Source organism: Balaenoptera ricei, chromosome 3 (genome assembly GCF_028023285.1).
Source record: "Balaenoptera ricei isolate mBalRic1 chromosome 3, mBalRic1.hap2, whole genome shotgun sequence".
NCBI classification, from domain to species: Eukaryota; Metazoa; Chordata; class Mammalia; order Artiodactyla; family Balaenopteridae; genus Balaenoptera; species Balaenoptera ricei.
Window position 1 is genome coordinate 119,030,710 of NC_082641.1, and position 20,654 is coordinate 119,051,363.

The window sequence follows — 20,654 nt, forward strand, 5'->3', positions numbered from 1 at the left end:
CAGCCAGTCCTGCGCTTATATGGAAGCCGGCAGTGGCCTTACATAGTGAACCGAGAGCCCAGCTGTCCAGCATGTCTGGAGGCCTGGTGGGTAGAGAACCAGGTAAAGTCAGAACTGTAATCACTATAGTTGTGCCTGTGTGCTGCCCCAGCACATGCTAGGCAAACGTGATGGGCCACATGTCAGTGGATCCTCTCACCAGCTCTGCAAGGCAGGTCTAATTCCTTCCATTTGATAGATGAGGGAACCAAGAAGTCGCTTGCTCCAAGGCCCCCATTTTGAGTTGCAGACTGGCAATTCTAACCCAGCCCGACTCCTACGTTCATGCCCTTTGTACACCAGTGACTGTGTCTGCCTTTCCATCCAGCCTCAGTTTCCCTTCTAGCTGAATAAGTTTAGAGGCTGAACTTCTCTTAATGCTGCGTTATTCTCCCAGATTAGGGTTCCAGATAAAATACAGGATGACCCATTAATTGTAACTTCAGATAAACAACAAGTCATATTTTAGCATAAGAGGTCCCAAATGTTAGGACTGGGACATACTATACTAGAAAAAAATTACATGAAATTCAGATTTAACTGGGCACCCTTTAGTTTTATTTGTTAAATCTGGCAAGCCTTCCCCGGATGTCTGTGAGGCCCAGTGGGGTGAGGCCGTGGGTGGTGAAGAGGAAGGGAGAAGGGGCGGGGGGCCAGCCTTCTGGGACAGAGCTGACCCCAGTTCGGGGTGGGAGTGGGAGTGCTGCTGTAGCTCTAGAGAGGCCAGATACTGAGGATCAAAGAGGCAGGTGGCTGGGTCTGAGGAGATGCCAAGTTGGGTTCTTGAGGGAAGTAAACAGACGACAGCAAGGTATATTTAGCTGTTGTGGCTTTGAGCCCTAAGGCCAGGAAGCAGACTTTTTAGCCTAAATCCAGATTTTAAAAACAGAAATGGAGTCGGTATTTATAGCCCCAGAGCCTCCCAGAAGGCCCCGCGGGTCTCCGCAGTCTGGCTCCCCTGTCCGGGCTCCACCCCCCTGGCCCACACAGGGCCCGACCCGAGTGTCAGCTGGGGGGATGGACCTTGGGGGTGGAGGTGGCAGGGTCAGGCCCTACTCTCACTTTCACACCCGCTTCCTGGCCCTGGAGCCAGAGAGGTTCCTGGAGTCCAGCCCAGCCAGGCCTGTGGGCTGCTGAGGAGGAGTGAGAGTAAGTATACTTGGGAGGCTTTTTAAATAAACCTTCGAGGGGAAGGTGTGCTCTCAAGGAGGCTGCAGCCTGTGGCTCAGCTGGCCCTGGCTGAGTCTCACCAGGCCTCCTGGACTGCTTGGCGTTGCCGCCCTCAGCCCCGGGGTGGCGAGGGCAGGGCGGGAGGAGCGGGCAGGATGGGGCTGGGAGGTGCTACCCTGAGGAGAGAGGCTGGCAGCGCTCTCACCTCCTGCAGGCCGGAGGATGCCCAGGTTCTTTCTTGCTGCTCTTCAAAATCTGTTTCTCCTCCGACTCAGGGAAGATCCTGGTTCCTGCCCAGTGTAGGTCTTGCAGGGTTAGAAGGGGGGGCGGGGCCATTGGAGACTTGATTCCACAGAAGGTCAGAGCCTTCACTCCAACTGAGGTCGGGGTCAGGCAGGGCCTCGGTCAGGGTCACAGGGCTGGCTCCTTCGTGGCAGAGCTGACCGGACGGAACTCAAGTGCAGCGCGTTTCTGTTACACTCTGGGTTTCCCCATCTTCCTCCCTCCTGGTCCAGCCCAGCTTCACTGCATCCCACAGGGCCCAGGTTAACATCAGGTCTGGCCTTCTGGGGAGGAGGTGGCAGGGCTGGCTTTGTCATTTTCATCTGCTCGCGTGCTCCTTAGAGATCGTGGGTGCATGTAGGATGTGGGTGGGCCTGGCTTCCAGTTACCCAGTCAAGCCTATTTCCTAGCTTTCTCCTTCTGCCTCCCTTCTCCCTGTTTCTTCCCATTTCTTCCTCTTTCTCTCTCCCTCTTGTCTGTCTCTCTCTGGCGCCTCTGACAGTCTCCCCTCGACCCTTAAATCACTCTGGAACCCTGGCTCTTGAAGCCGGATCTGGGACCCCTCCCCCATTGCTTCCATTCCCGGGCCGGGGGGTGGGTGCGGGGAGGGGAGGGAGCAGCGCGGTCGAGGACCCGCTCCCTCCTGGAGTTAATTAGGGAAAACGGAGGAAATGTCCGTGCAATGAAAGGGCTGGGGGAGGGGCGCAGCCTGAGGAAGGAGAGGAGGAAGTGGGCGCTGCTCCCTCCCACCCAACGTACTTCCCCGCCCCCTGAAGGCCCTCGGACGACGGAGATTTGGGGCTTGAAATGGAGGCTGTGGAAACCTGAGCGCTGGAGTGAGGAGGCGGAGAGGCCGGGGCTCATCTCTCCTCGGCTTTCTCTCATGCCCCTCCCCCTCTGGTGCTGTTCTTTGAAAATATTTCCTGTCTGTTTCTCAATCCCTGGTTGGTGTCCCAGGATTACTCAGCCTCTCCGGCTTTAGTCACCCTCTCTACCCACTCCCAGGGTCTGGGGTGAGGGTGGAGGGAGGCCAGGGTGGGGGGAACCTCTTCTGCTGGACGGGGGCTGGGCTGGGGTGGGCACTCCTGGGGCTTTAACTCTCCAACTGCGGGAGGACTCCAGCAAGAGGCTTCATGAGCTCTGCCAGAGTCATCAAAACTCCTGGTTTATTACCCCCTGGGGAGGCAGTGCGGGAACATGTAGGGTAGAAGCAGTGACACGCTGTATGGTGATGGTGGTGGTGATGGTGGCAGCAGCTGACGTTTAGTGAGCTCTTACCAAGTGCTTCACTGGATGAAGCACCGTCTCCTTGAATCCTCACAAAAACCCAATGAGGTAGGTACTTCTGTGCTTCTCTCCCTTTAACATGCATGCATATCACCTGGAGATCTTGTTAAAATGCAGATTCTGAGTCTGTGATTCTCACAAGCTCCCAGGTGACACTGAGCCAGGGTCAAAATTTGCACTTCTCTGGACCCCAGTTTCTTCTTGTGCAGGATGGGAAGTTGGGCTACGGGCTCTCTCTGATGTCACCTATTCTGACATTGTGAGCCTGTGCCTACATTGTACCTAAGACATCTGGTCCTGGGATCATCATCTTCTCAGCCTCTCTCCCCCTCCTGTATCCTCAGAGCAGTGATGAGGTGCAGGCCTCTGGTGGTGGTGGTGACCATACCCTACAGCATACACTTAAGATACACTTAGGCCTCACCCCTGCTCTCATCTGTCCTGGCTGGTAGGCCTTGGGCTAGTCTTTTACCTTCTCTGACCCTTGCTTCTCTCATCTGTAAAGTGGGGATAAGAGCACACACGTCCCTGGAGTGTTGAGTTGAAGTTAAAAGCCGTCGTGCATGTGCAACATCTAGCAAGGTGCTTGGCACACAGTAGGCACTGGTTGCTGTTATGGAATGAATCCCGGGAAAAGCACCTACTCCTAACTCAGAACAGAACGGCTCAGTGCCCGCTCTGTGCTTGGCACTGGGTGGAACAGGATAGGAACCTGCACGGACCATGGTCTTGGCCCCCCAGGAGTCTGTGGTCTAGTGTGGAGACCAGAGAGGCTGCCTGGAGAAGGGCTAGGGCAGGGACTTGAGAGCAGTGTCTCAGCCCTGAGAGAAATGACAGCTAGCGTGTTTGAAGTCACTAGTCTATGTGCTTTACGTATGTAATCTTGGTTAGCCTTCACGAAAACCGGAAGAGATAGGTACTATTATTATCCCCATTTTGCAGTTCAGGAAACTGAGGAGACATAGGGAGGTTAGGTACACTTGACTAGGATCACAGTTAGTAGGTAAAAGAACTAGGAATGAAACCTAGGCGGTCACTCTAGAGCCTCTTAGCCCTACCCCTTGTGGGTGGGATGGTGTATCCAGTGCTATAACTGCTTGTGCTATAAGAGAGTAACTGTTGGGGACCCTGAAGTTTAGCCCCTGACCTTCCCTTGTCTCTGCAGAAGCCGCTGATGGGAGCTCCACCCTGGGAGGGGGTGCCGGCACCATGGGCTTGAGTGCCCGCTACGGACCCCAGTTCACCCTGCAGCACGTGCCCGACTACCGCCAGAACGTCTACATCCCCGGCAGCAATGCCACTCTGACCAACGCAGCTGGCAAGCGAGATGGCAAGGCCCCGGCAGGTGGCAACGGCAACAAGAAGAAGTCGGGCAAGAAGGAGAAGAAGTAATGCGGAGGCCAGGCCTTGGAGCCACAGGGCAGCCTCCCTCCCCAACCAGCCCAGCCTCTCCCTAGCTGTGCCCAGGCCTCGGATTTTCAGGGCTCACCCCCAGGATACTGGTAGGGGCCCAGGCCATGCTCCCCTTGGGAAACAGAAACAAGTGCCCAGTCAACACCCCTCCTCTGCCCCCAGGGGATTGAATATGCAAAGGGAGTTCTGCTGGGAACCCCCATCCAATCAATTGCTGTGCCCATGGGGGTAGTGGGTTAGTGCAGACACCATTTATCACACCCCCTTCAGCTACAGCTGAACTCCTCCATCTTCCAAATTCAATCAGGCCCATCCATCCCCTGCCTCCCTCCTCCCTGACCCACCCCACCCTCCTCCTCAGCAGCTCCTCTTTCTTAAGTTGTTTGGGGGTGTTGAGGTACCTGGTGACCTAAAAAGGCTCATAGTTCTGAAGAGTTGGAAGGGCATCATGACCTCTTGGCCTCTCCTTCAGTTCTCAGACTTCCCCCAAAGCATGGTTTGGTGCCAATCCCTTCACCTCCTTCCAGGACCTGAGACCAAGCTCAAGTTTTGGGAGATATGGTCACCATTCCCATGGTACTGATGCTTGCTGGATTTAGGGAGGGCATTTTGCTACCATGCCTCTTCCCAACACCCTGGGGACCAGTCTTTTGTTTTTCATTGTTTGATGTTCCCACTGCATGCTGTGACTTCCCCCTCCCCAAACAAGAGACTTCACTGCATGTTCTAAGACAGTATGGGGTGGTAAGATAAAGAAGGGAAGGGCGTGTATGTGTGTGTGTGTGTGTGTGTGTGTGTGTGTGAATGGGGGGATGGACAAAGCTTGATCCATCAGTTAACAGGGTCTTGCAGGAGGCTCTGTATGCCCCCAGGGTACTGACCAGATCCCCAGATTCCAGCCATAAGCCAAGCACCAGGCTGGACCCTCATCTATCATATACAGGGCAGCCCAGGCAGCCAGCGGTGGGCTGAGCTACGGGCACCAATGGATTTAAACTGGCATTATGGTCCAAGGAAGCTCCGAGCAGGTTTGGGACCAGGTCCCCTGGAGAGGTCAGAGGGGCCTCTGTGGGTGCTGGGTACTCCAGAGGTGCTGCTGGTGGAAGGATCAGTGTGGCCCCAGCAGGAAGGGAGGGCCAGCTAGACCATTTTTGGTCCCTGGGTTGGGAAGGAAAGGAGCTAGAGCAGGGACCAAGTGGAAAGTGTCAGCCCAGGATCAGGGCTTCTCCACAGGGCCCCTGCATCCAGCAGCCCCAGTCCTTCACCTCGACAGGTGCCATTGCTTCTCTGTGAAGGCCACTGCCCAGGCCCCCAGTCCGCCCCCTCGTGGCCAGAGCCTGGTTAAAGTCCCCCAGTGCCTCCTTGTGCATAGACCTTCCTCTGCCCACCCCTTCTGCCCCCGGCGTCCAGTTCACGCAGAGGGGCTTCGCGAGAACCCCACCCCGGCCCTTGCAGTGGTGTAGAGCCCCCCCCACCTCTTTCGGCTGGTGTAGAATAGCCAATAGTGTAGTGCGGCGTGCTTTTCCGTAATGGCGAGTGGGCCGCGGGCGGCGGGCTCCGCGCAGCCGTCTGTCCCCGAATCTGCCTGCGGCGGCCCGTGCTGTGTTTTGTGCTGTGTCCACGCGCTGCGGCGACCCCCTCCCGCGTCCTGACTCCTCTAAGCGCTTCTCTTTGCATAGTCACGTAGCTCCCCACCCCACCCCCTTCCTGTGTCTCACGCAAGTTTTATACTCTAATATTTATATGGCTTTTTTTCTTTGAAAAAAATTAAAAGATTTCTTCTGAAAGGTTCACCGTTTCTATGTAAGAGATGGGGGCTCCTGGCATGTGTGGATGAAGTGATGAGCTCAGAGTTGTATGCTGGAAGACGAGCGGGATCGGGAGGCGATTATTGTGCTGCGTGTCGGTTTTGTGTCATTGCCCGAGAGTCTGTGTATAATTGTTAAATGCGGCAACACCGTCGTGCATATATAATGGTGTGCGTTGACCGTAATGGTGCTTGTGGATCTGTACCCCGTGTGTGTAATCGGCTTGCGGGTCCGCTGTGGGGGAGGGGATTTCTGAGCGCGACGTGGCAGCGTGCGGCCGAGGGTTCCGTTGTCTGTTTGCTGCTGTCTCCAGGCAGAAGAGGAGACCCGGGCGAGGGGGCGGCGCGGGCTGGCAAATAGAGCTGGAGAGGGGGCCGTGGACGTTTCCTGAGTTCCGCCCCTTCCCTGCTAGAATGACCACCCCGAGCGCCCTGCCAGGCTTCGCGGGAGGAGGGTGGACTCTCCTCTGCCAGTCCTCCTCCACACCCCTCACCTCCCCCACCCTCCCTCCCAGGGGGCTTGGAATGCGTGTGGGGGGGGGCGGGGGCGGGGGCGGGGGGAGGGCGGTGTCAAGGGGACAGAAAGGGCATGGCGGACATAAGATTGCCCGCAGGCGCAGATGCCCTCCCTCCTTCCTCTCTCCCTCTCTCTGTGCTTTCCATTCACTTTTCACCTAGCCCACCTCCCGCCTCCTCCAGCCTCCTGGAAGCAAGGAGGGATTCGAGGTTGCTGCCGCCAAAGAAGCTGCAGGCAACAGAGTGGGAGGAAGGGGCGGAAGGACATAAAGACAGACCCATTGGGGTTTTCAGGGGGGTCGGTGAGGGCAAGGGCATGCCCAACCGCAGGGTTGGGGGTGGCTGTCTCTGGGCGTCCTCTCCCAGAGCCGGTCAAGCGGTCTGCCAGCTTCTAAAGTCTGTTGTCATGGAAACCAAGCCTTCCAACTAGGTAGGCATCTGGGGGCGGCTTTCTTGCGTGGGAGGAAGGGTGGTGTGCGTGGTTGCTGAGATGGAAGCAGGGTTTTGTTTCCAAGATCCAGGCTGCAGAGGGCGGGGTGCCGGGCGCCTGGGTTCTATTCCAGGCACGGCAGGAGACTGGCAGAGCGTGTGAGCAGCTGTGGTTGGTCCCCTAATTGGTATGTGTGCCTATACAGCTCTAAGCCAGAAACGCGTGGCCTCTGGGGGTAGGGAAGAAGGAGGCAGGGAACGCATCTCCACATCCCCAGCCATACTAGGGAGGCAGCTGCTCAGGCTCCAGGGCTACTTAAGAGGCTTTTATTTCCTGTTCCAGAGCCTGCCCAAATAGGTTTGCGGTTCCTCTCCGAGCCCTTCCCTGTCTGTTCTGGACCTGGTTTGTAAGATTTCTTTGTGCAGGTCACAATGTGCTCAAACAAGTCTGGCTCTGAGCATCAAGTCATCTGGAGCATGACCTCTGTCTTTTGACCTCTGCTGGGCAGGCTCACGTTTCCACCCCAGGGTAAGCCCTAGCCTGTAATGTGGTCTGTGGACACCAAAAGTGAGTGTGGGAGGGGAATACGGGAGAATGGCAGAATGGCAGTCATAGGTTTCCCTTGGCAAAAGAGGCACAGGTACTGCCAGGAAACTGCATGTGAAGTCTGGGGTCATGGGGAGGTGGGGTCCCAGAACTGAATCCAAGAAAAGGGTTCCAAGCCAAGAGGCAGCAATGTGGAAGGGTAGGGGGCTGAACTGGGGCCCTACTCCTTTACAGAGGGCAAATGGCGGGACAGAAGCCACTATGTATGAATCAGTTCTAGCCCTGCGCCCAACCGTAGTGTCTGGCACATGAAGGTGCCGGCACCCTTTTGATGATTTTGTCAGGTCAGTCGGGCTTGAGGCAGGACAAGAGTGGAGAAGCCTGGATGAGAGTGAAGACAAACAGTTCAGAAACTCACAAAGGAAGCTGTAAGGCAGTACTGTTTCAATGCTTTATTAACAGTTGGAAACAAACCCAACAAACTGGAGGTGATGACATCCCAGAAGCCCAAGAGGTGAGGGGAACAGGTTTGCATTTTGTCCCTTTTTTATTATTATTATTATTAAATGCATCTTAGCAAAAGTAGATTAAAAAAGAAAGGGTCAAAGCCCCAGATGTCAGCAGGGAGGAGGGGACCTAGGGGAGCAGCAGGCCCCTGCACCACGGTCCTCCCAGAATTAGCTCAAAGGAGCTGCTGTTGCCCCTTCACACACAGGCTCTACCAACCAGAACCCTCCTTCCGGGCCTCAAGGCCTCCCTGCAGGCGCCCTTAGGTCTCCTAAGCTCCCCCTTGCTCTAATAACTATACTTTTGCGCCAGGCCCTACCAGTGCCATTCTCTCTCCCACGGGTGGGAAGCTGAAAGGAGCACAGGAGGGCAAAGTGTCACCTTGACCGGAGAATCTGAGCTTCCTGTGGCTGGGAGCGCCAAAGAGTCTGGCCTGCCCACTGCAGAGAAGAGAGCAGGGTGGGGCACAGCCTGTGCACACTGCTCCAGAATGGCCAGTTAGCATTTGCACATTTGGCTTGATAAATATATTAAATTTATAAAAACTCTGTCGTTTCAGAGCTCCCACTACTCTTAGGCCTGGTCCAGCTCAACAAGAGAAGAGCTTCCCCTTGCCCCGGAGTCAGATGCTGGGGGAGAGAGTCTTCACTGGCCTCAAGGGCCCAGAGGCTTGAGGGCTGAGGTGGAGGTCCAGGGGCTTGTTCAGAATTGAGGCTTGTGGGGAGAAATCCCAGGGACTCTGGAACCTGCCATCAAAGCCTCTTACATTATGGAGGGGAAAGGAGGAAGGAAGAGTTATTTTTCTTAAAAAAAAAAAAAAAAAAAAAATTCATATAAAAATAGATCCTTTTGCAAAACAATTTCTCAGCCAGGAGGCTCCACCTCCCATTTCCTTGGAGACAGAGGATAAGGTGTTGGATGAGATGCACCAAAGCTCTAGGGAGGGCGTGAGGAGGGCCTGTGGCTCAGTAGCCTAGGGCTGGTGCAGAGGGTCCAGAGAGGCAAGGGCACAGAGCACGGCAGCAGGCTGGGGGCAGGTCCCACCTGTGCCATGCCTGCCCGCCCTAGGCTCTGGCCTAGGCCACAGTAGAACAGATAAAAGTGGTCCAGGTTCTTTTTGTTTTGGGAGGCCTTTCCCAAAAAGTGGGATAAGGGGGATTTGCTCCCTACTTCCTTGGAAGCAGCTCCCAATGCCACACCCCTAGTAATAAACAACAAGAGCCAGGGGCAGGAAGAGCGGGGTGGTGGTGACAGCAATGAAAGGAGGGACAGAGTCCAAAGGTTCATCAGCCCATGCTGTTCTCAGGGCCAGAGAAAACACAAAAGAAAAGCACAAACCCAGCAAGACTGACCTAGGCAAAAGCCCACGGGAAAGGTAGGGGCTGAGAAAGCAGGTGGGGCCTCGTCTGAGATGAGGCCACGGAGAACGGAGGAGACACTTGGGGTTAAGGCAGCAAACACAGAGCCTGCTTTGGTAATACGAGAGCCAGGGCTGGCCGGGTTGGCCTCAGGCCTCCCCACACTGCCCTTTCCTTCTGGCCTCCAGGCAGCTGAAGCTGTGTGTGATGTACAGAGAGCAGCAGGCTGGAGACAAAGATGGGGTCAAGGTGATGGGAGTGGCCACCGCAGAGGAATATCTCTGTGACCCTTCAGGCACAAGCCGCAGGGCAGGGACAGTCTGGAGCTCCACTGAGGAGCTGCCATGGCCCCAGGACCTGGCTTAGCTTGCACGGCCGAGCAACTCCTTGGCCTCCTCAAGGATGGTGGGGACTTCCTCGCTCTTCTTGGACATCTTGGCAGGAACACAGGTCATGGCATCGTCCCTGGTCAGCACTGATTCTAGCTGAGATATGGCTGCACACCCGACCTTCCTGTTGCCTGCAAGAGAAGACGTGAGAGATCTCGTCCATGGAAGGCCAGTTTCGAATCCCTATCGATCTCTACGGCAGATATTCGGCCAGAAGCCATGCACACATGGCGGCCCTGTCCAGTTCAGAGGCCCTTCTTTTGAAGAAGGAGGGGAAGAAAGCCAGGAACACATGGAAGATACCTTTGTGGCGGGGAGAGGGGCAAGCAGGGAATATGAGAGTACAGTACAGGTAGGAGAGTTGAGTTCCTGTGTGAAAAGTAGTAAAAAGTTTGAATACAGCTAGACAGACACAACGGAGTTCAAGTATCAGCAGTGTAATGTAAAGAGAAGTACTCAAAATCTGTTTTCTCATTAGAGGGTTGTTGGAAGTAAACAGACTCAAGCTTAGTAAACAGTATTATTTTTGTTTTCTTGGCAGTTCTCAGGAAGCTCCTAGGCCAAAATCACTTTCAGTCAGCCCTGGGCAGGGCCGTCCCAAGCAGAGGAAGGCCTTCAGCAGGCGGCCAGAGGGACTCCCGCAAAGGGGGCAGCAGCCATGCACTGACGCCACGTGATGCCACACTCGCCTGGGTTCCACCAACCCTCCCTCTCTCTCGCCGTGCCCACACGCTGAGCTCTTTTCCACCTCTTCAAGGGCAGCAGCGATGATCCAAATGCCAAGGGCTCTACAAGGTGTGCAATATGTGTGTGTGGGTGTGTGTAGGGGGAGGGGTAGAAAAAGGTATGTCAGGGAAAGCAGAGCTGGGGTCAAGGATGGCCAGGACGAACCCTACAAAGAAATCTTAGCCCAATGGGCTAAGGGATAGTGAAGCTTCAGTCGCCACCCTAAATAGGAAGAGAAGAACCAATCAATCCATGAGTTTCTGTCCTAACTGGTGGGCGTCATCCCCAAGACTCTCATATTCATTCATGGAATCCACATTTATGGTCCCAGTATCCTCAACAAGAAAGCCGTTCCTTGGGACCATGCCCAGCTCGTGCTGTCTGCCTCTTCCCATGCCCTACAAGCAGCTCAGAGAGACTGCAGGTCCCAAAGAGCTGCCTGCCAAGGGTGAAAGAAGCCGGACACAAAGACCACAGATGCTATAATTCCATTTCTGTAAAACCTCTAGAATGGGCAAATCCAGAGACAGAAAGTAGGTTTGTGGTTGCCCGGGCCTAGGCGAGGGGAGAATGGGGAGTGACTGCTAATGGGTATGGGGTTTCTTTTTGGGCTCATGAAATGTTCTGGAATTAGTGGTGCTGGTTGTACAACCTTGTGAATATGCTAAAAACCACTAAATTGTATACTTTAGAAGGGTGAATTTTAGGTATGTGATTTATATCCAATTGAAAAACAAAAAACAAAACAGCTTGCTGGGTCATGGGAAAGCTGGGTGGAGAAAGCAGTGCCTAAACCTTAAAGAAGCAGAGACAGAGGAGAGAAGGCCAGCACTCCTAAATGCAGGACAGGGCAGAGGCAGGGCACGAGCAGGAAGGAAGAGGTCCAGAAGAGTCAGTGAACAAAGTGTCCACTTTGCCTTCTTGAGACCAGCAAAAAGCTTTAGGTGGGAAGGAAGCCAAACAGGGTCAGAGGGCCCAGGTCTTCACCAGGGCTGTCAGCCTCTGCAGAAACATGACCCAGAGCCACTGTGTTCACACGGCAGAGGCTACCCGCGGGTCAGCTGGGAGCACACAGCACGCCCACAGGTTACCAATTTACAGGTCTCCTCCTCCTCCTCCCAGGGACGCACAGGATTGTCTACCAAGAGGAGAAAGAATAGTGAAGGCCCTGGCTGGCAGGCACAGGGCTCATCTGGTTACGGGGGAAGGTGTGTGACCAAGACTCCAGGGTTTCACACAAACTACTCCTCGGATTATGAACATGTAATGATGCCTCAGCGACGGACGGGGGAGGAAAGGGGCCCGTAGGAGTGCGACTAGGATGGTCTCCTATCTCCAGCAAAATCTTCCTCAGACCTGCTGAGTTTCTGCTCTTTTTTTTGGAATACTCCCTTCTCTAGGACCCTACTTGTCATGTCCAGAAAAGGCAGTAGCTTGATTATCACTTTGCTGCTCCTTTGAATTCAGTCACGAGCAGTTGAGAAAATATTCCAACTATATTTGTGTGTGTGTGACTCAAGGGGTAAGTATATGTTAAAATAATTTCTGACTCTGGACCCAGGGAAAAGGAACACTGGGTCTTCAGGAACACCTATCTTGGACACCATGGGAAAAGTCAAAGTACAAGTGTGAAGTATCTTCAGCTGTTTCTCTCTTTGGTTTCTTCCTCTAAAACTAAGAAGATACCAGTTGTACCTAATCAAGCACGTCTCTATATTTTCCTAGATTCAAAAAGCTTCTGATGCACTGCAAATTTCATAAAAACTGAGTGGATGGTAAGTCAGGAAAAACCAAAATTTCCCTTTTAAGCCTAGAAGGTAGGTATACTAGGCATGGACCTGATGTGGCCTAAGGTCAGAATCAGAAAAGAGAAAACTCTTGTTGGAACTAGCAACAGAATCGAGGAATCCTGGCTGCCACTCTGGCTTCAGGGCCACGGTTATGCTGAACAGCTTGACTATCCAGAAGACAACCTCTCCCAGCCTTTCCCTAACTTGGGTACTTGTTAAGACGATTGAAAAGAAGCCACAGAAGCAGATACATATTTTGACTCTATGGGACCAGGGAGGATTATTAACTCCTAGTAGTCCCACAGACTGTGGGGAAAAGGGAACAATCTCGTGACATTGGCCAAAGCTCTCTGAGGCCAGATTTCTAGAAGTTAGGGGTGAGCTAGATAAAAACACCAGCAAAATCAGACATATAACACTAGTATAGATGAATTAGAAAAAGGTTAATGATTTGGGAAAAAGATATTTATAACACACAGGCTAGGAACTACTACTAAGGAGGAAGTACTCTTGTTAATAAGCTTCCTTAGGGAAGAGGAAACTAGGACAGATGGGGCAATCATTACCATCCTAGAGAACTCATTATTGTCTACAACACTCCTAATTATAATTCCTGTCCTATTTTTACAAAAGTGGAGGGAGAAATAGTGGTGGTAGAGGATATACTCTTAACCTCTCTAGACAGGTGGTCACTGGAAAACTCCCTGAAGCAATTTCACCATGTCCAGGGCTCTCCTTGCCGGAAGGCATGAAAGAGTATTTCTGGCCTACACAGAGGGCTCGCTGTCGTCTCCTGCTCCTCACATAGGCTTAGTGGAAATATTCCTGGACTTGGATTCACAACGGTGGGTTACAGTTCTGGCTCTATCATTAGCCAGTTCTGTAGATCTTGGCAAGACCTTATCTGGGTCTCAAGTCCTGTTACCTACGAGAAGGTGAGATGCTAATCACTGGAGGTCTTTAGCGCTGGTCCCAACTCTAAGGTTCTATCAGTGCAGGGAAAGCTTAGAGGGAAGCTGGGAAGTGGCAGAGGGACGGAAAGGGAGAGGGAGATGAATTTCTTTCTTTCCTTAACTTTTATCCCAGTGAGCAGATGGCCTGTATATAAGAAGCCACAATTCAGACATGGAGATAGAGTTGAGTCATTAAAACCACAAGCTGACTCAATCATGAGCCTGAAAATAGTAGCTGTAATACAATCACATGGATTCTTCCCCTTGACACTCAAAGCATTGTTCTCCCACACCCTGCAGATCACAGCAGTTTACATGTCACTTTTAATGAACCAGCCCTGATAGTAACGCTCCTCTTCCAACCCCTCAATGGGTCTTTGTATACTGGTCACTCCCTCAGGTCTCCAGAGATCAGAAGATGTTTTTTAAACATTCCTTTAAATCCCAGGGCAAAGGCTGTGTCTTTCAATATGGACGGCTGCCTTTCTGGGACGAGGAGGGCTGTGAGGCAGACCTGCGTGATAGTGCTTCAGTTTTTTAGCTCAAATCAGTCAGTCAGCAGGAACAGGCAGAGACAGCCAAGCACTGGGTGGACCAGCTAAGTCCAGCAGCCAGTGAGGGAAATCTCTATCGTTTTACAATGTGGCCTTCTGGGTCCAGCCTCTTTCTTTTCTTCTCCTCTTAATCCTACTGTCACTGTACAAAAAAAAAAATACTAAAGCTGTAAAGGGCCCTGGAGACCATTCTAGCCCAACTCTCATTTTAGGCGTGAAGAAACTGAGTCCCAGAAACGTGTCTCAGGTACTCTAGACAGCATCAGTGGGATTTGACATTGGGTCTTCTGATGCCTACCTAGTCCTATGCTCTTTGCACGCTACTGTGATGCCTGGCCTTCTGTTTATGTTTAATGGAAGGCCATGTCACTTTCTCAGAAATGAATGTACCAATGTCTAAAGGGGTTACTAGGGTAACTAGAAATGTCTCCCCTGATTCTCCCAGATATGTTCGGTGTGTTTAGTGACCCCTAGAGCCCAGAAAGATGAGGATACAAGATGGAGCCAACTTTAAAAGTACGTAGTTCTCATTTTCACCTTCTTTTTGCTTCAAAATCTCCTAGTCTAAGTCTCCTCCTAGTCCTTCTTGCACTGGGAAACAGTACTTTGACTGATTCAGGTCCTCTGCTGAAAGGTTAGGTTCTAACAAAATCCCTGCTTCCTCGGCCTATTATTCCTGCTTTCTCACTTGGGAAGAAGTGGAGAATGGGGCCTCTCCAGTAGAGGGAAGCCACTGATGTCTGGCTGCCTGTGTCCAGGAAGCATCTGGGATTCTGGTTTAGTTCCACAGGAAGAAGCTTAAAAGGGAATTCCCCACCAAAAGTCCGGTGAAGGTTGGCACTTCGCTGAGAGGATAGAGGAAAATAGGGAGAGGCAATGTATTTTTGTTTATCTAGAAACGCTTAATGTCAGGCCACATCACCTTATATGGTGGGGAGGAAACAATGTCGCAAGAATCTCTAAAGACTAAACACACCAAAAATACCACTAGCTTCGTACTCTACCCGAATCTAGATCTATATGACTAAACACGCTATCTCAGAAAGACCTAAGTCCATCACACCCACCAGAAAGCCTGTACTCAGAGGATGCCGGAAAATAGGTAAGAGTTGTAATGAGGGATTCTTCTGTTTAGGGCAGGTTCTTAAGTCCTACAGAGCCCTCAGAGGGAATTTCCCTCTGGGTATTCAGAGTATTGGCAGAAACAGGCAGTCAGCCATTCACGAAGAAACTCATAGTGATCTACAACGTTTGGGCCAGGACACTGACTCTGTGTGGGCTAACATGCTCCGTACCCTTGATCGTAAGGTCACCTTTACAGGCTGTGATGGGTACTATAGGTCCTACAGATACCACTGTTAATAGCTAAGCAGCGTCCAAAGCAAACCACACAACTCATCTGTACAATAACCTTGAAGTGAGGCTCCTATCACACAGGCCTACAGAATGCACCAGCGAGGGAACAGGGAACATAGCTTAAACCACCTCAGAAGTACAAACTCTTAATGCTGCCTTTTCTGTAATGCCCACCCTTCAACCTAGGAAAGAAGCCATCATGCCTAGCCCCAAAGGGCCTTCACCAGACTCAGTGGTGCCGGTCATGAGGAGTAGCTTTGGCCATACCTTCTTCTGGACCAGTCTCTTGGCCACTATATACTTCCCTCAAAGGCAATTTAACCGTTGATCCTTCCCCATACTAATGCCTGGATCATTTGTCCTCCTATCCCCATAATTTTCTTAGAGGCTCTGGCTCAACATAATCCACTTAAATCTTCTGAAGTTCGGGGGAGGAGGCTGCAGGGGAGTAAATGGGGAAGGCAAGTGCAGTGGAGGCCAATTACACCCAAGAAAAAGGCGGCTTTCAGACATAGCACGATCCTTCGGTTGAGATGCTCCTCTACATTCTTACATCTGGGGAGAATGATGCCTAGCCTTCTCTATAGGATTCTATACTTTCTATTATTCTATCTCTTCCGCTTGTGAAGCTAATAGTAAGGACTCTTGACTTATTTTCTTTGTATTCCTACATCTAATGTACAGTTTTGAATTTACATCAGTTTTTTTGTTCATATACACAAACGCCTACTCAGATCTCTGTGTCCTGCACAGTGGTTTGCTCATTCTACGTTTCTGCTTCAAGAATGAGGAGAGATACAAGGATAATCAAATGTAATATCTGTTGTCAGTCCCTCAAGTCCTAGTTCTCCAAGTCAGTACTTTCTAACGTGGCTGGAAGAGGACTAGGTCATCCACTCTAGATGCAGGGACTATTGTGGGGAAGTTTCTAAACCCTGAGAACATCACTACCTGCTCGTTAGCCCAAGACAAGCAGGAGCAGAGAGGCCTCACTGCCTTCCTTCAACACCCAGGCTGGGCTCCATTTGCTGACTTACCCTGACGGGGTCCTCTCTTCCGCCGGAATGCTGCGCCTGACTGCAGGGCTTCCAGAAGACTGTCCATCACACCTGTCTCATCGCCCTCTGTCATGAACAAAAACGGAGATGTAAGCTCTTCAGCCCGAGTAGCACTCATGTGTTGAGCCCCACAAAAGATGCGCTGCTACTGCATGGCTTGCCCTCGCCCAGGTTCTCGGGGCTCACAGCACACAGGGCTCAACCTCAAGTCTCACAGCCCATGTTTACTTGTGTCTGTTTGAAAATGGTTAAAACAAAAGGTTTCACTGGTTACCAACCACTGCAAACCTTGGATAATTTTCCTGCAGTGCCCTCCTCCCTTCCCACCCCCATCAGAACTAGCACAGAGAAGTGGAGACCTGCCTGCCTGCAAGACTGGGATATGTACAGAGACTGGGATTATGACAGTAATAAGGAACTATATCACTCTCTATTTACCCTGAAGTGTTTCACTCCAATTTACATAAACCTCTCATGGAAAGCCTGGTTCCAGTTTCAGAGCAGGGCTGAGGAAAGATGAGAGACCACTGATAAAGAGTGTATTTCACTTAAGTACTGCCCCCAGTGGCTGCATCTTCCAGAAGTCAGCTCTGCATCGAAGAGGAGCTTCTGGTTGGAATACAAAGAGTTAATGTAGAATCCTTATTCCAGCCCACTCCGTTTCCATGGCAACAGCTAAGGGTGGTGAAATCTGAAACTGTGAAATCCCTAGGAGCCGGTAGGCTGCCAGCCACAAGGCTGGGCTCACTGCTCCCAGTGCCGCCTGCTGGCCGAACACCACCAGTGCAGCTGACCTACATTCCAACCTCATTTGCTTGCCCTTGGGGACATGGACCAGGGCAGGGTCCCCTGCGCTGCCTGACAACTGTGTGCAGCCTTCGTCCCACAAATCAGCTGGACTCCACCTTTCCCTATGACGTCCTAAACAGTAACTGGGGACAAAGCCTAGAGGCCTGGGGAGAATGGGGGAAGGTGAAGAATACTTGGTGTGGGCTTTTTTAATGGCATTACTAGAGCAAAGTTTGTGGCTTACATACAACTGGACTAAGGGCAGGGGAACTGCTTCCCAAAAAAGTATAAAGAAAAGACAGAAATGCAGGCAGTTCTGCTGCTTCAGGTCCCTGATCGTGCCACAAAGAGAAGTCCCCGGGAGCAGGAGTGTCAGAGCAGCCCTCGCCTCTCGTGCTCAGCAAAGCATGGATTCTTGCCAGACCCAGCAGCCCAGAGAACCTCTTTACTTAGATGGCTCGTAGCCCCTCAGGTTCAAGAAGGGTGGCACCAGCTCAGGGCTGTGTGCAATGGATGCTGGATTTCCGCTGCCCACAGAGAGAGCAGCCAGAGAGGGGCAGGGAGTCGGCAGCAGGAAAGAAGCAGAAACAGGAAACAGAGGGCCAGTAATTGAGGCCATATGTTTCAACAAAGACATGCTTCTGAGAGTGAAATAGAGATTCTGCTGAAGAAAGAAGAGGGTGGCCAGCTCCCCCGCCCCCTTTCCAGAAGTTCAGTCCATTTACAATCTGATAGGTGTGTACAACTGTGCTGAGGTACTGGGGACACAGTACTTAGTGAAATAAGCAGAAAGAGAAGGCAAGCCATTAAAAGACAGGAGCAGGGCCAGGAAAACAGTTTGGGAAAAAGAACAAAAGATGTACTAGAGGGTATGAAAACCGGACGGGGGAATTTTTGGACAGGCAGAAGGCAAGAGTACATGTTACAGCAATACTAAGTCACTGGAGAGATGAGACATAATGCAGGAACCAGCAAAGGAGGGAAAAAACTGAGAGCGGAGCACTGGAACGTGCATGTAATGGAGTCGGGGTTAAAGTCCAGCATCAGGATCGTGGAGGAAGAAGGCTGCCAAAAATCATTTGCCAGGAGTTGAGCTCAGACATGAGCTGTCCTCGGGCCTCTAGACTCTAGACAGAGAAGCCTTCCGAATGTTCCTGTCTCAACCCATCGGCCCTTGGCCTTCGCTTCTTACCAGCATTCATGTCTATGAGTTGCTCTCTCTTCTGCTGCTTCTCCAGCCGCTCCTTCTCTGCCTTCTCCTTGGCCAGTTTTGCTCGCCGCATCTTCTCCTCTGTCTCCCGCCGCTTCTGGTTCTCCTTGACTGCTTGCTGTGGGGGAAAAAATGAACACGTGGGCATGTATGCACTCACACATGTACACACCCACCACCAACCAACATGAACCCAGTGGAAAGTGAGAAAGGTCCACGAAAGCTTCAGTCGGCAGGTATACCCTGCTTACCACAAACATATTCTTAAAGTTGTGCAGATCCATGAAGAATTCTTCCACAGACACCTTCTTGGGGTCAAAGAGGAAGTACTCGCCCAGCTCCTTATAGAGCGTCTCCATGTTCGAGTGCATCATCCGCAGCTTGTTATACTGTTCCTGTGCATCCTTCACAAAGCTGTGCAGCCAAAGAGTAAAGAACCAACACCAGAAAGCAGACCCACTTCTCTAGCCCTGAGGACGACTCACAGATGTGTACTGGCATGCACAAGGATGCGAAACACAGCGCTGTTCATATTAGCAAAACCCAGAAGCAATCTAAACATCCAAAACAGGGGAATGGTAAACCGTAAACTATGGTATTCCTGAAGAATAGGAAGTGGCAGTTTAAAAAGAGACTGTTCTGCATACACTGCTAAGGAAACAGGGCCAAACATGTTAAGTGCTAAAGCAATACAGTGCAATTTTTACTAAAATAAATTCATTAGGGTGCAGATCAGGGAGAAGTCCAGTGGCAGTGGTTATCTTTGGGAAGGGGAGGGAGAAGGGAATATGTATGTGTGTGTAGTATGGGGTGTGTGTGTCTGGCAGGTGGGGAGACGGGGCAGAGGGCAAGGTCTCAAGGGAGACTTTTACTTTATCTGCATGGTTTGATGCAAACCACAACAATGAGAATGCTTTCAAGAACTATGCATTTAATGAAAAAACATTATTTAATGAAAAACAATTTTTTAAGGAAAAATTGTATATCATCATATCTATCCTGTTGTCCCCCCACGGGAAGTTCTTTTTTTTCCTAGGGGGCAACTCCCTCCTTTCAAGAAAGGATATGGTCATTTTTTCAACGAACTTGTCTTTCTCATCTGTGGCAGCTGGAAAATTCTGAACATCACGTTCCACATCAGAAATTTGTTTCTTCATCTGATCTAGGTTCTTTTGCAAGTTTTCAGCAGAGACTAAAGTAGACACAAAAACAGACAGCAAGAGCTTACTACCTCCAGTCTCAATACCCTATACTGTTTTTCAGGGCACTGCTCCAGTCTGTACATCCAGCTGGTACTTAATTATTTTAGTCCTCTTACGTACTCTCTAATTGTTTCACACAGCTTTTCAGTGAAACTATAAATTATTTGATGATTAAACCTCCAGCCTCCATAAGCTGTACAATACTAAGAAGAGAAGAGAGGCCTCATTTAATTTAACAAGAATCTATGAAATCCCCCGGGATCTTGGTCTCATTTATTTTAGAGAACAGGGTTTGGGAGGAAGGAGACATTACACAGAAATATAGAGGGTGGGCAGAAATCTGTTCCCATTTCTACTGAATGCTGCTTTTTCTTTGCTTAGTCCCAGGACGGTGAGGCCTGGTTTTTGCTAATCCAGTCCACGCTTTCTGAATGAGAAAAACTGTTGACTTAAACTAAAAATACCTGCCTTTCTTCTAGTTGTTTTTTGGTGTCTGGTGTTTCCCTAGGAAGGGAAAGAGTGCTTCCCATTTCTGTACATGAAGACCTCTCTTCTGCCCGATACTCCTCCCTGTGGCTTGGACATCATATGCCTATGCTCTCTCCCGTTCCTTAAAATTCTCTAAACTGAAAATGATCTAAAATCTAGACTGAGTCTTCTTTCCCTACCCCATGCAGAGATCTGTGGGGCTTGGAACCACCTTCTAGCTTCACCCCAATCTGCCTCACCTCGGCTGGCTTTCTCCACGTGGGCAAGCTCATCTGGAAACTTGAGGACCTCGGGATAGTTATTCTCACACAACTCAGCCAAGAAGTGCAACAACGTCATCTTCTGATCTGTGGACTTGGTGTCTCGAAGCTTGGGGGAAGAGGAGAAGTGGTGAGTCCTGACACGCCCACGATCACCTCAGGCCGACATCAGTCTGCCACACTGGGCTCCTAGAGGCCACGGCCTTCCCTTCCATCGTCCCGCTCTAACCCCCTGGCTCACCTTACAGAGGAAGCTGATACTGAAGCCAAAAGCACCAGCATTCCTGGAACCAGCATTCATATAGTTTCCAACAAGCAAGGTAATCTCCAGGAGGCTAGAGAAGTTCTCGCTCTTTCGCAACTCCTCACATGCGGCAGTGACAGAAACGATCTCTGGCTTGATATTCTCCACTTGCTCACTGAACTGCAGCTTGAAGAGGATGGCATTGAGGCGAGGCCGCAGGCGGGGCACAGCGCCCATCTGGGGAGAGACAAGCAGTTCCATCACAGCCAACAGAGAGAG

The 20,654-nt window shown here is 51.3% G+C and overlaps 2 protein-coding genes across 26 annotated transcripts in view; one reads left to right on the plus strand and one right to left on the minus strand.

Annotated features, from left to right (window-relative positions):
• LOC132362582 (protocadherin gamma-C4) overlaps positions 1-4,254 on the plus strand; it is a 189,315-nt gene extending 185,061 nt beyond the window's left edge. For all 23 annotated transcript variants that reach the window (XM_059917320.1, XM_059917321.1, XM_059917307.1 and 20 more), the window contains one exon: positions 3,944-4,254. In XM_059917320.1, the coding sequence (XP_059773303.1) occupies positions 3,944-4,170 (227 nt within the window). In that variant the 3' untranslated portion in view covers positions 4,171-4,254. The remainder of the gene's footprint in view (positions 1-3,943) is intronic.
• A 3,673-nt stretch (positions 4,255-7,927) lies between these two features.
• Positions 7,928-20,654, minus strand: part of LOC132362586 (protein diaphanous homolog 1-like) — a 54,824-nt gene continuing 42,097 nt past the window's right edge. For 2 of the 3 annotated variants that reach the window (XM_059917326.1, XM_059917327.1), the window contains exons 5-11: positions 20,373-20,612; positions 20,111-20,240; positions 19,247-19,372; positions 18,432-18,595; positions 18,163-18,298; positions 16,161-16,247; positions 7,928-9,875 (exon numbers count right to left, since the gene is read on the minus strand). In XM_059917326.1, coding sequence (XP_059773309.1) covers positions 9,718-9,875; positions 16,161-16,247; positions 18,163-18,298; positions 18,432-18,595; positions 19,247-19,372; positions 20,111-20,240; positions 20,373-20,612 — 1,041 coding nt within the window. In that variant the 3' untranslated portion in view covers positions 7,928-9,717. Of the gene's footprint in view, positions 9,876-11,561; positions 11,609-16,160; positions 16,248-18,162; positions 18,299-18,431; positions 18,596-19,246; positions 19,373-20,110; positions 20,241-20,372; positions 20,613-20,654 lie in introns of all 3 variants that reach the window. The other variant, XM_059917328.1, reaches the window with a different exon arrangement.